This window comes from Lissotriton helveticus, chromosome 3_2 (genome assembly GCF_964261635.1).
Source record: "Lissotriton helveticus chromosome 3_2, aLisHel1.1, whole genome shotgun sequence".
Lineage (NCBI taxonomy): Eukaryota > Metazoa > Chordata > Amphibia > Caudata > Salamandridae > Lissotriton > Lissotriton helveticus.
Genome location: NC_136062.1, coordinates 129,091,958 through 129,108,945, shown reverse-complemented (window position 1 = coordinate 129,108,945; position 16,988 = coordinate 129,091,958). Strand labels below are relative to the sequence as shown.

Genomic DNA, 16,988 nt, shown 5'->3' with positions numbered 1-16,988 from the left:
AAATTATTTTTGAATATATATATATATATATTAAAGAAAAAACAATGAAGAAGCAGGGAGTGACGAGGCAGCAATGGATAAGCAGGGGTTGGTAATTATACTGGGAGACAGAATAGGTAGAGGCAATTCATAGGCTCCCTTGGAATGCTGAAGAACAAATAAAAATAGTTCTGTGATGTCAGTAGAAGAAGGATACAAGGCATCCAAACACAAGAATATAAAGGAAAGCCAACGAATCAGGATCATTGTAACAGATAAAGACAATAAACAATGCCCAATTGGCTGACCTTTAGCACACTGTATGCATTACTGAACTGGAGGCAAGAGGTTTTCGATAGCAGACAGAAAAATATTACTGTGTTCTAGCTACTATACAAACAGCTAACAGGCCTGAAAATGTTTTACTTAATGGTGCGATTAAGCACTGACGAATAATGGCACTTTGCTTTTAACAGGAATTATATTTCCATTTACTGACAAGAATATGTTTCAAAATTGTTTTTATAGTGACTGGGCTATAAGCTCTTCTTTTTAACTGAAGGCTCCTCTCTTGTGTAATGACATCGGTGCATTCTTAACATTCATGCAGTGATACTCGCCTTAACCATTAATCCCATCCGTTTACACTTATAAAGCGATAGTTTATAACCTGGAATAGGTCGAAATTGTGCACCATTCTAGAAAATGCTGCAGGGTTCATAACTTCAGTAGTACACATTTGAAAGTATGTTCATCAAGCAAACAAAACAGTATTCTTTTTCTAGTACCAAGTAGTAGGTTTGATAAATCGAGTTTAAAAAAGCGAACACAGTCCTTGCCCTTCAACAATCCTTTTCATGTAGACTATTCAGCTTGAAGCACTGCTCAGCAAAACATAAAAGGAGAATTTTGTTCCAAAGATTGTAATCCCGAGGGTCTCCTTAGCAGGAAAATATATGATATAGTTCGAACATAATTCACACTCTGGGGTGAGTGAGTGCCTGAACAAAGGTCCGCCGCGCCTTCGCTTCAACAGCAAACGTGAGGTAAACACTTGTCAAAACATGCTATCTGGGGCAGGGTTTTGTTTTATTAAAATTAATAGACGATTAATTCGTTTAAAGAACTTGCAGTGGGCCTTGTAGAGTTGAAAAAGGCAGCATTACACATAACGTTTGCAGTGGGGATAATTTCCAGTCCGGAATAAGGGTTGCCTAGCAATCCTTGACATATGTACAATAAGGCAAGTAGCCGGTTATCAAGGAACCAAGCCAAGGCAAACAAGCTGATAGCCTCCTCATCAAAGTGGCACAAAGGATGCTCTCCTGTTGTCTGCTCACTTCCGAGCATCACTGATGCATCTTGTGGTGACTGCCAAGAGGATCTCACTCTGGAATAAGAGCCGGGGGAGGCAGGGTGACCTAGAATTTGCAATTAGGATTGTTGCCATACGAACGAGGGTTTCTGTAGCAACAGTGGTCCATGTGTGCAGCATAGGGTAGTTCGACAGCCAATCAGAGCTTTCTCGTGTTTATCCGAAAACATATTATTATTGAACCTGAGGGATGCTGTCACTGGACTCCTCCTCAGCCAAACCCCACCGCCCCAAATAACACTGCAGAAACAATATTATGTGAAAATGCACATTTTATTTTTCACAAGTTTCCTCAACTGCGACAAACCTGACGGTACATCAGAAGGAAAGGAGCAGGTGTTTATAAAGAACGGTAAAAGGGTGTACGATGAAAGAACACATTTGCTAATCTGAAACATGCAGCCAAGTTTGCAAAGCTGCACGAAGAGTGAAAAGCTGCTGGAAGAATGCCGAGCTGAGGAAAATTGTGATGATCAACAGCGCAATCATATTCCTGCATACCAACAGGTAATAATCGAGATGCTTTAGTCAATACTTCTGCTTCCAAGTAAGGGGGCGGTGTTGGGAAGCCTGTGGTGCTAAACATACTGTGTTCATTATGAGATTCGCAGTGTTGATTAGAGGTTTCACTCAGAATAACACGCGGGTGGGTGAGAGAGCCGAGCGTTAATGGAAATCGGAAATATCTCTTAATCGCCTGTCCCAGCTGACATAAAGTGAATAAATAGGTTCCCAGTAGCAGGTGGAGACGGAAGCACTTACCCGCTTCCCTCCCCCTCTCCCCTCCCCCCGCAGCCTTTTCGCCCCACCCTGTGAGCACCTCACGCCTCCTCGAACTCCACCAGGACTCCGTCACAGTCTTTGGGGTGCAAAAAAACCACAGGTTTTCCGTGCGCGCCTATTTTTGGCTCCTCGCTCAGGATGCGGATGTTTCTTTCCTTCAGGGATGCGATTGCTGCTTTTATATCATCAACCTAAAATAAAGGACGACAGAAGGGCACGTGCGTTATTAACCTTCCAGACAAAACTCTTCCTTCACTTGAGATATAATCCTGCGAAAGTGTCCGCATAGCAACAGAAGTGGGAATTTACAATTCGAAAAGTTCCATCACCTGTTTACAACAGCTGTTACATAACCAGTTTATGTGTGGCCTAGAGGCAGCTTTAGAGGTCTCACAGCCTTATGTGTTCCCTGAAAAATCATAATACACTCGCATACCGTGGCTTTCGGGCAGCCAGAGGTCTAAGTGTGATTACAAGTTTGCTTCTGCCCACCACAGCATACAGCACCGGTTAATGGGTCAGCTCTCTTCATGCCCTGGCTGCTCCGTGAGTGAGGTCATTCTGACTGAGCGCTGGTCCATAGCCACCTGAAGGAGAGTTCAGTAGTAGGGCTCGAATGGAGAAGCTGCTGGGCACTCCTTTATCTTTGTATTTTTTGTTAGTATGTCTGTTAGTCTTATTACATTGTGGCAAAAAAGAGCATAAACATATGAAGTGCTTGTCAAGGTCCGTCCTATTACCACTGTAATGTTTTTTTTACTTCCTTGCACGCACTTTTGGAGAAAAGTAATCATTACAGAAGCAACTTATTTTTGTACTCGGTGTTGCCTCCGACAATAACATTGCACTTTATATTGGCAGAGTCACTGTATTGAATGTTGCACTGGGACACAAATCTTACTATGGAGCATGCCAAGGTAACTACAATGAATGTGATGTTTATGCCCCCGGTCCCTACATGGCGGTTACAACCTGACTTACTACTGGATGGCCCGTTTCGAGGATCCATATGCACGCAGACAGCACACTATTTCGAAGACAACTCTGGCACGGCGTCGACACCGCAGATTGAATGGGACGCTTTTAAAGTAGTACTCAGAGGACAATGTCTAGGAACACAGGCCCATTCCCGACGACAGTTAGAAGCAGATCTCAGACACTTAGAATCGGACTTGATACAAGCGGAACAAGCAACAGCTACAGGCGCGACCACCGACTTATTGGAGGCGCAGGCTGAGCATGCCAGACTGATTGACAGGTTGAAAAACAATAATTACAAGGCACACTCAGCCCGCACACATCATACTGGGGACAAGCCTGGTAAGCTGTTGGTCTGGCTGATACAACGCGAAGAGCGCGCAACGCCAGTGACGGCGATACAACCAGTCGTTGGCCCGAAGGTATATACCCAGGCGAAAATACATGAGGTCTTTGTGGCGCACTACAGCGCGCTATATGTGTCCCGACTTCTAACTGCGCAACCCACCATAACTGCGTATCTAGACGATGTCGCGCTGCCTGCCCTGACAGACGACCAGCGGGATGACCTAGGGTCGCCGTTGGTAGCAGATGACCTCCGTGAAGCCATCTTTGCCCTCTCGAATGGCAAAGCCCCCGGCCCAGATAGGCTGCCAGCGGAATATTATAAAGCCTGCTCCGATATCCTGATCCTGGAGCTCCTCAAGGTGTACGCTGCGGCGCTGGAAGACTCGGCTTTACCCCAGTCAATGAATGAGGCGACACTGGTGTCCCTTCTCAAACCGGGTAGAGATGGCACGCTCCTCGGCTCGTATAGACCGCTTGCGCTGCTGAACACCGATTATAAGATTCTGGCTTCGACCCTGGCCCGACGTCTGGCAGGCCTGGTGCCCGTCTTGATACACAGTGACCAAAACGGCTTTGTGCCCACTAGATGTACCTCCCACAACATACGGAGGCTGTTCCGGGTGCAGACGTACGCGGTACGGGAGTGGCCAAGATCGGGTTGCCTGGTTCTTGACCTGGAGAAGGCATTCGATTCGGTCGAATGGCCCTACCTACTGGCAGTGATGCGCAAGTTCGAGCTAGGGGATGACTATATTGAACTAGTTAGATTGCTGTACAGGCAACCTGTGGTGCGAGTCCGCACGGGCAGGCTGGTGTCCGACGCCATTAGGGTGCAATGCGGCACCAGACAAGGCTGCCCACTGTCCCCACTACTCTTTTCACTGGCAATAGAACCCCTCGCTGAGGTGTTACGCAACAGGGGCTCGCACTGGGGCGTCCCACTGGCGGACGGTGTGCACATAGTCTCGCTATATGCAGACGACCTACTCTTGTACGTCAGGGACCTCACCCAAATACCACCGGAACTCTCGGAGATCTTCCGGTCTTTTGAGAACATGTCAAGCATCAGGGTAATCTGGGCCAAATCAGGGGCATATTCGTTCAATCCCGACGTCCCAGACCCTGAAATTAGGATTAATGGCGAATACTTGCCGTGGCACCACACCACGTTCAAGTATCTGGGAATCTATATTTACAGAACACCCCCGGACATCCTGGACGGCAACCTAACACGCGCCATAACGTCCATAAGGGCCCAGATTGCCTTTTGGAAGACTCTACCGCTCAATGTCCCGAGCAGGGTGACGTTGACGAAAATGATTGTCCTTCCCAGACTCCTATATTACTTCGCCAACATCCCAGTATACGTACAGGCCCACACCTTCAAAGAACTGGCAACCATGGTCAGAGACCTGATATGGAATGCTGGCAGACCTAGAGTGGCCCTGCAAAAACTGTATGCGCCGATTAGTGAGGGTGGTCTCGCAGTACCAAACCTAGAACTTTATTATCTAGCTGCGCAACTACAATGGGTAACTGCCTGGCTCGCTGGAAATCATCTGGAGGACACAGCCACGACAACAGATATGCTGTCCTCCACACAGATACATACCTTATTTCACCCCCTGCAACACCCGCGGAGAACGTCACAACTACATGTAGACGTGGCGGTACGATGCTATGTCAGGAGCTTACGGCTCACGAACCACACCAAACCATATGCCCCGGCACTCCCGCTTCTAGGCACCCCAAAAACCACCTCCATTGTCACAGAAACGGCACTGGAACACTGGACACGCACCGGAGTGGACACCATGGCGGACTTATACGCCGATGGTGCACTGATACCTTTTGTGACACTGGCTGCCGAAACGGGTCTACCAGCGGGACAGTTCATACAACACGCCTCCATAGTTAGGGCATACACGCAACGATGGGGTAACATTACTGAGGAACTACCCACACATCAATTGATCCAGAGCCTGCATGTCATGGGGGACGGTACGCATGTGGTGCATTGGCTGACTCAAGCACTATTGTGCTATACACACGCAACACACTTTACAGCCGTTACGCGACAAATGGGCGGTTGACAGGGGGAGGGACTGGACGGACAGGGAGTGGACGCTGGTGCTAATGGGTCCCAGGAACATTCCCCGCAACGCACGCTTCAAACTGATTCAGTTCTATATACTGCATAGGGCATACCTCTCACCTGATAAAATTAACCAGTACTTCCCGGGCGCCGCAGCTAGCTGCCCGAGATGTGCACTGGTGGGAGCAGACTTACTGCACATGCTGTGGCAATGCCCACAGATTCAGACATACTGGCGGACTGTGCTGCCGATACTGGAGAGATGCACAGCCATGCCGATACCGCACACATGGGAGGCATGCCTACTAGGCTTATATAAACGAACCAAATTAAATAGAGTCCCCTCTCGTTTTTGGGACCTGGGCCTTCTCACGGCCAAAAGACTGATCACAAAACACTGGAAGCGAACTACCCCACCCCTGACGGAGCACTGGCGCGCTTCCCTAGACACCTGGGCGACAGCCGAAAGCACCACCCTCCATAATGAAGAAACAGCGGGTCTAAGGCAGTTCCCAATTGCGGCGCTATGGGATGAAACGCTAAGCTCCTTTCATAGGGAATGCCAACTAGTACAGAACCCCTCAAACGATTCCCCCTCTGGAAGAGATCAGGAGGCACAGGGCGGAGCAGAGAACATATAGGCTGCAACCCAGGCGATACCGACAGGGAACTACACGACCACCCGGGCAATGCCGTTGATGCACCTATTGCTGGCAGCCCACGATGACGGCCATGGTGATACCCCTCCCGACACTCTCCACCTGCCAATTACCCACCACAGCTGAAACATGGGCCTCCCCAAAGCTGAACTCGCACCAATAGTCATTACTCAATAGAGCCCACGCGCCCCCACCGCATCGATGCAACCTCCACTAGACATGCACACCACGTTTCCAAAGCAGAAGACCATAACCCCCTTTTCCTTTTCCCCCGTTGCTTTTTTCTTCGCTGTTTATCTTGTAATGTCATCTTCTTTGTTGCACCAACACGGTTGGTTTGTGATGAACCATTGTCATGATGTATGAAGCGGAGAACTACTGTATTGTGTGACGCGCCCCGAGAACATGACAGACATCTCTGAGATGTGGTAATATGTGTGATGTAACATTCCTGATTTCATTTCTCCTGTGAATTCAATAAAGGATATTTAAACAAAAAAATGAATGTGATGTTCATGTGATCAGTAAGAATGCTATCTATGCAGGTGTACTTACTAGGCATGCCATGATGGGAATCTTGTACTTCCAGGTGAATGTGTCAGTTGCAGGATGCTTTGTGATACATTTGGAGCTTCTCCTGGGCAGGAATGTATGTCAGACTCCACTGCATCAGGGGGGCTTACAGATTTGTACAAGACCAAGTGTATATATGGGGCCTGCTTGGAGCAATCGACGAGTAAGTCGTGCTCACACTGTGCAAGTCTCTTTGAAGAAGCAAAAGACATCTTTGTTTTAAGGACGAAAAACCCTCACCCACTATGTATCCAATTTGTGTTGTATTAGTATTTGGGAGGGATGTAGGTTGGGTCTTTAAATGTTCTCCCTTGGTCCTCTTTGAGTTTGTTTCATCCTGGGGAGCCAAACAACAGTCACTAAAAATTGTGTTTGTTGTGCTTTGTACCAGTGTTTGCTTTGTACCAGTGCTTACTTTGAGCCGGTGCATGCCAATGCTCAGCACCGCCACTCAATCATCAACACCGACACTATAGTTTGATGAGCACACACAAATGCTTGATAGGCACGGGGAGATTAAGTGATTTGCCCTGAATTGCAAGATGTTGAGCCGATGCAGAGGCTTGAACCTGGATCCCCAGCTCTGAAGTCAGCGGCTCTGGCCATTAGCCATTAGCCACATCTTCTACCCACTTCCTGGTTAGTAGTTGGCTCTCTTTTAGATGGTCTACTGCCATCTTCAACCTTTACATGGAGCTGCATGGTGCCCTACACTTCGATAACAGCACTGCGATTCACTGATACGCTGATAATACACAACTCTTCTTGAAGGTCTCTTCTGCTTCAGACATTCAACACCTCAAACACTGGTTGTCCAGGGCCAAAATAAAGCTCAACCCAACCAAGACAAAATTCCTATTATTTGCTAAAAACAATTAAGAAAACACATTACAAACCTGCCTCAATGACCGGATTCTTGGCAGCTTCAAACCCCAACTTTCACTGAATACCAAATCACTTGGACACCAGCCTCACTCTCAAGGAACACGCTGCCAAAAAACAAAGTCGACCTCTGAGGAAATTCAAAGTATTTCTTTCATAAAATAGCTTCAGAACTGCTGTCCAAGCCCTTGTATTCTTGCATCTTCACAGTAGTAACGTCCTGCCACATGGCCTCCAAGACTCACAGGAGCACCCCTTCAGAGCATCATACTGGGCTGAAACACGTCTCCTCTAGGGCCTGAAGAAATATGATCACATCACCCCATCCTGATGGAACTCTACTGGCTCCCTTTGCAGCACATACACTCTCACTTATCTTGCATATAAGTTCACTCTTGTGGTTCTCGATACACCCGCTGCCAGGACTCCATTAAGCTGCAGACTAAAAAGTGTAAAAAATAGAAAACAAACCAACAGGCAATTTCATCTATACACACAAGATCTTTACCAAGATCACCACTATCGATTAATACTTCCACAACGTTGCTCCAATTTACAAACTAGATGAAAACTCACCTTTTAAAGACCACTATAATACAAAGAATTAACCCTACAAAACTCACCTACTTCTCCTATTACTTATTGGCTGTATGTGAAGTAAAGGAATGCGGAAAACAAGTAGGTGAGTTTGGAGGGGTTTATTGCTGGCTCTTACAACGGACCGTATTACCTGCCTGCCGCTCGTATAACCGTCTCCCCAGAATGAAGTAACACTGCAGAATCTTCCAAGGATTCCAACAGCGAACACTCTGCAGCACGAGCAGGTGACAGGCAGGAGGAAAAGTATACAACATATCTCCATTTGTTACAATAAACAAAACAATAACAAAAGGAAGGGCATAAAATCATACTATAAAAGCAATAAGAAGAGATAATGTGACATTTGTGTACTATAACAATAATGACAAGAAATAATATTACATTTGTAATATAATAATAAAATCAGTTTATGACAAAATCATCATACCTAAAGAAAGGGCAATAAACCATACTATAAAAGCAATAAGAAGAAATGTTGTGGCATTTGAGTACTATAACAATAACAAACATGAAATGATATGACATCTATACTACTATAATAAAGGAAGAACTTTCAGCCTTTGAGGCGGGTAAACTCGGGAACCACAGCGCCAATCCACACACCCGATACACCGTTGGAATCGTCCGGGTGTGTAGATGGTTATAGGCTATATACATTTGAAAAATTGACAGTAAAAAAAAAAGTAGTCCCTCCGAAGTAGCGCCGGCCGCGACTTGCGTGCTCACGTCAGGACCGCGGGGAGGAGGGGCGTCCAGGAGCGCGACGAGGAGCGGCGGACATGGGGCCGGGGAGGAGCGATGACGTGAGGAGCAGCGGACAGGCCAGCGGCGGTGCGAGCAGAAGACAGGCTGGAGGAGCGGCGACTGAGGTAAGGGAGCGGCGGACATGGCGCGGGGGAGGAGCGGTGACGTGAGGAGCAGCGGACAGGCCAGCGGCGGTGCGAGCAGCGGACAGCCGGCTCAGGTAAGGGGACCCATGTCGGGGCAGGCGGGGGTCGGGGCAGGCGGGGGACAGGCAGGGCGGGGGCCTGGGCTGCTGCACAATGTCGGGACGGGCGGGGGTTGGGGAAGCCTGTTGCACCCGGACAAGGTCGGGACGGGCTGCTAGTTTGTAGTATAATAACAAAATTAATTCATGACAAAGTCATCATACTTCTTATGAAGCTGGCGCGACCTAGTTGATAAAGGATGACTAAAACCACTGAAACCACCACCCACATCAGGTTCTTTGACACTTAAAGGAGGGGTATTTAAATTGAAAGGAACTTTTTTTATACAAATCTAACCTTCTAACATTCCATTTCTGATCATTCTCTAAAACAACATGCCATTTATGAACTTCCGTCACTCTCATAGGATCAGAAAACCTATTCTGACCACCCTCTTTTCTGCCAAATTTTATTTTGACTAAGTCACCAACTTCAATATTACCAAAACGTGGCGTTTTGGGACCGGAAGTAACTGGTGCATACATCCAGAAAGGTGTTAATTTGGTCTTTGCTGATCTCCCCCTCATCCTCATGAACGGTGTTTCACCGGTAATGCTATGTATTGTGGTATTATGTGCCCAAACCATATCTTGAACACACTTTTGAACATCTTGTCGCCCTTGAATGGCCAACTGAATAGAACCCTTAACAACCCTGTTCATTCTTTCTACGATACCGTTCCCTTGAGGATTGTAAAGTGAGGTCCAATATGTTTAATTCCATTATGCTGAAGACAATTACGCATAACATGAGAGGTTAATTGTGTGCCGTTAACAGTGATAAGGGAATGTGGAAAACCCTCCCTCATAAAAATAGCCTTGAGGCTATCAATGACAGTGAGGGTAGTGATGTTCCTTAGAAATTTCACTTCCAGCCATCTTGAAAAAACATCAACCAACACCATTCCAAAACGTAAATCACCAGAAACATATTCCAAGGGACCAATGAAATCAAGACAAACTTTTTCCCAGGGTGCACCAGTACTATCAATAATGGATCCAGTAGACTTCGAATTAATTTTTAACCGTTTCTCGCTATCCCTGCAAAGAGAACATTTCTCAACCCAAGTCTTCACATCATCATCAAGGCCTGGCCACCAAAACTGACCTTTCAAACGTTTAGCGGTATTAGTTTGCCCAAGATGTCCCTCATAAGCTAATGAGAACAACTTCTTTCGAAGAGAACTTGGGGGAATAAATTTATCACCCCTCAACACCAAATCATCCGAGACACCAATGCTAAGTTCATCATGCAATTTTACAAAAGCACGTAAAGAAGACTTCACCGAACCTTCACGTTTCCATCCAATACGAATACAATTGAGTAACTCACAATGATCAGAATCATTGATAGCAGCATCATGCCATTCTTCTTTAGAGATAACTTTGGAGATTTCAGCACCAACATCATCAAAACTAGCTACAGAACAAATTACTTCATCTTTGAAATTGAAGGCATCTTCGACAGACAAAGGAAGCCTAGATAAACAGTCTGCTTGAATATTTCTCCAACCAGTAATATATTCTATGTCATATGAAAATTCCTGTAGTTTGGAAGCAAACCTCATCAAACGGGGAGACCCCTTGTTGGCACCACCAGGACTGAGAATCCTAACCAACGGCTTATGGTCGGTCCTGAGAGTGAAGCGATTACCCCACACATAAGTTCGAAAATAATGTACACCCCAGGCTGCAGCCAGAGCTTTGCGCTCAATGACCGCATAATTCCTTTCAGCATTACTGAGTGTGCGTGAGGGAAAGGCAACAGGCTTCTCAACGCCCATCTTATTTTGAGAAAGAACTGCTCCAATACCATGTGCACTAGCATCTACTGTGACGAAAGTACTTTTGCCGGATTCAAATGGTCTGAGAATGCCAGCACTGATAATTTCATTTTTGATGTCCTGAAAGGCAAGTTCTTGCGGAGTATTCCAAGAAAAGGAAACTCCTTTTCTCAATAGTTGTCTAAGTGGTTCAGTTTTGTGAGCAAAATTATCAACAAACTTCGAATAGTACTCTATAAGTCCCATAAAGGACTTTAACTGTTCCTTAGTGGTGGAAATAGGTACATTTCTGATTCTGATTACCAGTAATAAGAATATCATCTTGAAAGTAGTGCACATTAGAAAAACCTTTCAAAATTTGATGCATCATTCGTTGAAACACGCTAGCGGCTGAGACTAGCCCGAAGGGTAACCTCTTGAATTGGAACACACCCTCCAATGTAAAGAAAGGCAGTGAGTTTTCTAGAATTGGGATGCAGAACCACTTGATGATAAGCCGATCGTAGGTCTAGTTTTGAAAACAATTTAGCCCTATCCATTAGCAAAATCATTTCAGAAATATTTGGGAGGGGAAAGGAGTCAACAACGATGTTCTGGTTTAGGGACCTAAGGTCCACACAAAAACTAAGCTTTCCATCGTTTTTTTTCGTGATAACAATTGGAGAAAGCCATTCTGACACTTCTATTTGTTCAATAATATCTTGCTTCTGCATATCAAGTAACTTCTCTAACTTTTTCACGAACAGCAATAGGAATTCTCCTCAATGGATGCCTAACGGGAATAGCGTCTTTCTTTAAAATAATTTTGTGTGTATACCCAGACAATTTACCTAAATCTGAGCGAAAAACTTCACTGAATTTGGACAAAATTGATTCAAGACTAGGAAAATCTTCTAAAACCAAGACATGTTCCTGAGATTGAGAATCAATGATGATGTGTAAATCGTGTTGTTGTACCCAACCAAGAATTGCTGGCCCATCTTCTGAAACATAGACTTTACCTACAGCCTTACGTCCTTTGAATTCAAATGTGGTATCCATGGTGCCTTTGATGTTGATAGGTTGACCTGTATAACCTTTGGGAGACACATCTGTAGGTAGCAAAATATATCAGGCCAACATTCCCTAAATATGCGAAAGGGAATAATAGTGAACATGGATCCAGGGTCTACTAGACCCTGGATCAACATTCAAGATGAAAACAGCCTTTGGTCTTTGTAGTGTACCAGTGACATCTTCCTCAATACATATTGACATTTCAGGAGGAATTGTATCGTCATCAACAAAGGCAACTCTATTCTTTCTAGAATTGTTGCACACCGCACTCAAATGGCCCTTTTCCCACAACTTTTGCATGTTTTATCTCTAGCAAAACATCCTGCAAAATCTGCGGCATGATTTACACTACCGCATCTAAAACAACCTTTGAATTTGTTTTTGTAATCAGTAGAATACCTTGTCTTAGGTTTAAATGGTAGTTTAGGTTTCACATCAGTATCAGTAGAAGAATCTTTTTTAGAAACAACATTAACTGAATCATCTTTTTTTAGTTCTAAAGAACGCATCTCTTGCAGGCATTTATCAGATTCCTCTACAACCTTAGCAATAGTGATAGCTTCAAGCAATGATGGGTTCTTTGCTGCCCAAAGTTTCTCCTGCATTCTCTTATTCTTACATTGCACAATAAGTTGGTCACGAATAAGTTGGTCGCACATATTGCCAAAATCGCATTTAAGAGAAAGCTCTCTAAGTCTGGTAACCATTTGATCAACAGATTCATTCCCCTTTTGTGGAATGGTATAAAACTTATGGCGCTGCATAACAATGTTAACCTGCTTACCAAAGTATTTTTCCAACCTTTGTTTGGCTTCAAAGTATGGATTATACAAAGGTTCGACATCAGCACCTATAACTTCAGGTAAAAACTTGAACACATGCTGACCAGCTTTGCCTAAAGAATTAAGTAAAATAGAATTTTTTTTCTGGAATTTTGAAATCTAAGACCATCTATGGCTTCTAGATAGTTCTCAAAAATACTTAACCACTCTTCCCATTCAATGTCCGGTGTATCTCCCTCAATTAAAAATAAAGGAGGAGGAGTGATATTTTGAGAAGCAGCCATAATAATAAAATAAACCAAAATATTTGAAGAATACAGAAAGGAAAGAAAAACATTTTTTTTGCAAAAGTGCGCAAGAAACCGTAGCTCCAAAATTGTAGTAAAGGTGTGCAGATCACTGTTGAATTCACACAAAAATGATGATCTACAAAGGTGTGCAAATCACCGTAGTGAAGGTGTGCAAATCACCGTTGAATTTACACAAAACTGATGGTCTGCAAAGGTGTGCAAATCACCGTAGTAAAGGTGTGCAGATGACAAATCACCGTGGTAAAGGTGTGTAGATGACAGTTTGACTTGCAAATCGCAGTGTATGGCGATAATATGGTGAGTAGAAAATCGTAGAAAGTAAATGACAGACGATCTGCTGGTATGGTGAGCAGATCAACGAGAAAAGAAACTGAACACGAAGGCTGAAAAGAAGTGTGGCACTCTACGACGACATTACCAGGCTGATAGACGCACTGCGGCAATAAAATAAACACAGCGTAATGTGGATGCCATGGAAACGCAGCGTGTAGCGAAGACAATACAGGGGTGTGGAATTTTTTAAAAACTCTACTTGTCCAAGGGACAAAGGGATGCAATAATCTTCTAGCCCTGTAAAGAAATCCACTAGTCCCATATACTCTATAAAATTAAAGCTAAACAGACTAGCAAGGACTTATTACTAGTCAACTATAAAACCCAAAGTATACTTGGCCATCTCTGCCTCTTTGCCCTTGCAAACTCTCTTATTATAAAGTATTACCTTCCACACGGTTTTCTTGCTATCAGCAGAAATCATTTGTCTTTCCACTAACTTGCCATAGGGCCCATGCCAATTCCACATCTTCATCATAGCGTTCATAACCCGCCTGTTCTCTTTGCTCACAACAAGGGCTTCACAGACTTACTGTTAAATTACACCTCTCTCTTACTACAAATATACCTTCACACTATATACATTGGAATGGATATTCCTCTCCATACCCATCCCATGACCTTCTCTCCACTCCCTCATCACAGGCTCTGTACACCTTGCACATTTCATTACAGGTTCTCCTCCCCTCTCAGTAGAGGTGTTATTCCCTCTGCAGTTTCACCATAGGCTTCATCCCTTCCACACCCCTCTCTTGTCTACTGTTGCTACCTTGCCTCCGCTTATTACAGGCTGATCAGCCTTCTTTACCCCCCTCTGCGAACTCATCTAAGCGCTCTGGGCAACCCTTTTACCTTAACCAGCTCACTTTGCTTCCTGCCTTCCATCAGCCCTGCCAACTGCCTCCACAGAAACAGTGGAAGGAGTCAAAATTGAGAAGCCTGGACAATACAGCTCAGAGTGGATATTTCAATAGCATAATACCCGAATCAATGAAGGGAATGTTATGAGACTCACAGATGGCACTGAGGCAGACCTAAAGGGGACCAGGCTGGATTGAGGTGGAGAGAACAGACACCCAAGCTGTGAATTATTGAAAACAAATCAATATTCAGTGAGCTATAAACCGGCATCAAGCACCTGCATGTAAACTGCAAGACATGGGTTGAGAACCTTGTTTATTCTCAATCTGTTATTATAAGGATGCTAAAAAGTTTTTGGGAGCATTATTAATAGACCATCCCAGGCACTATTATATTTTAAACCCCAACTTTCAATTTCTACCAGCCATACAATCATGGCATATAATCCCTACCAGCAAAGACTGTTCTGACACTACATACTTGTATGATTAATAGTCAGTGTATAATGTGTGTGTGATGTAAAGCGCTCTGACACTTTACAGTGGGATAAGTAGTGCTATAAAAGTATTAAATTAAAAAAGTTAGGAATTGCTATTTAATTTGTTATTCCTGTAAATATTCATACGTACTTATACAGCTGAAATGTTTACAGTGCATGCACATGTGTTACATGTAGGAGCTACAGAAAATCAAAAACCAGCCTCCAAATCTTAGCTTTTTTTACTTCAGTGATAACAAGCAGTGTGCCTTTGTTTCCCCATTACTGTGGCATTTAGGTGTTAGGATCTAGATAGCTTCCACCCAGGATTAAAGTCGAAAGGAAGGAGGGATGATGGCACTTTAAATGTTTTCTTAGTTTTGGTCTCAAGTTGGAAGAGAATATTACTAAAACCCTGGCAGGGCAGCCTCCGTCATTCAGCCTTCTAAAGTCGCTGATTAGCATCCGATTAAGTAGTGGTAAAGTCTGTTTTTCTGGTGCTTGAAAAGAACACGAGTGAAGTGTGAAGCACTATAATATCGCGTATCATCAATTGGTGGAGGGAGAGAGAGTAGAGATCCTTTCAATCTCCTTTCAATAATTATAAATCAATGTGGAAAGGATCACTGGTCCTGCATAACCAAGGTCTGCAGGTGGATCGGTAGGTGTCTCCCAAATAAAAGACCCGCATACACGTGTTTTTTCAGAGTCGTGTAGCGGTATATGATGTGTCCCGCTTCTTGTAACACGTGTCTGTGCGTAATCCTTGGGTCAGTTTTTGTTTGCGCCCTCTGCCAGGAGGTTGTACCATTGGTTAAAACAGTAGTGATGGTGAATAAGTGAAATAGTGCTATAAAGGTGTTCTAAAATACCCGGACAGCCAGAGGTTCAACTTTAATATTTCTGGATTCGGGTAGAAGGTTAAGGCGTGTCGCTATGGAATTATTTAGGAATTCTAGCGCACTAATCTTGTGAGGTTAAAAGTGGTCGACATGTTTCAGCCTTATCTGCCTGTTGGTCAGTCGGCTTTCCTCAGGACCATAAAGTGATTAAGTGAAAAAAAGGAAAAGGTAAATTTGTAACCTGATTCGTTTTGTGGTAGTAGGTCACATTGTACCTGTAGTAAGAGAAAAGGGAGATAGTGCAACCACATTTGTAGCGAATAAGTGGGAAAAGACACTGCAGCAATGTACAATGACATAGAGACACAGTTGAGAATTATGAAGCATATTGTTAAAAAAAAACAAAAAAATAAAACATAATTAAAAGCGAGTTGTGCAATACTAGACTCAGAGTCACATTCATATTAAGCGTCAACTTGCTCATTCTCAAAATTCTATGCGGAATACTGTAATGTATAAATCCCAAAGTCGTATTTAGGCGTCATGAGATCATTTCTTTACAGTGCCCTGATATTAAAAGCGCTATTTACTTTAAGGCGCAATTTCATTGTTACATTACCATGACGTCAAAGGCGCTTATCAATTTTACTGTGTCATCACGATTATCTTAGACATTGGTATAATGATGTAATACCTTTTCGAGTATAGACTCTTGCTATTATTTCAAAGTACATGCATTCGTTATTAGACGGTACCAAGCACTTGTTTTACATGTATTCTGAAAATTTAACATGTGCATACTGCCGCTATAGTATCTTTAAATGCGCACTCTGGAAAGCCTATTCAGAAAGAGATTCTATTCGAAAAGTAGGCACTACTAACAAAAGTCTAGAACAACGCAACACAAGCCATGTCATTTACATGATAACCTGCCAGTGTCAAATGAGATATATTGGCATGACCTGTCGTAAAGCAAAACAAAGACTTTGCGAACACCGCAGCAATGTGAACTGTAAAAAAACAACCACAAAAATGTCAACTCACTACAAAGAATCTGGGCACTCTGTGAATGACCTACAGTGGGTCATCCTGGAAACCCTGGAAACTGTGGACAGGAATGCAGCTAAAATTTTATTTGAAAAAGAGCAACGTTGGGTGCACAGACTTAAGACAGACAGTGAGGGCCTGAATGATGCCGCTCCATGGTTATGTCTTAACAAATAATTGATATTTTGCCTGAATTACGAATTCTCTAACGTTCTCTAACTATGAGAAAATTCA

The 16,988-nt window shown here is 44.0% G+C and overlaps 1 protein-coding gene across 2 annotated transcripts in view; it reads right to left on the bottom strand.

Moving 5' to 3' along the window:
* Positions 1-1,608: 1,608 nt before the first annotated feature.
* Positions 1,609-16,988, bottom strand: part of MCEE (methylmalonyl-CoA epimerase) — a 261,825-nt gene continuing 246,445 nt past the window's right edge. For both annotated transcript variants that reach the window (XM_078684921.1, XM_078684920.1), the window contains exon 3: positions 1,609-2,328. In XM_078684921.1, coding sequence (XP_078541047.1) covers positions 2,176-2,328 — 153 coding nt within the window. In that variant the 3' untranslated portion in view covers positions 1,609-2,175. The remainder of the gene's footprint in view (positions 2,329-16,988) is intronic.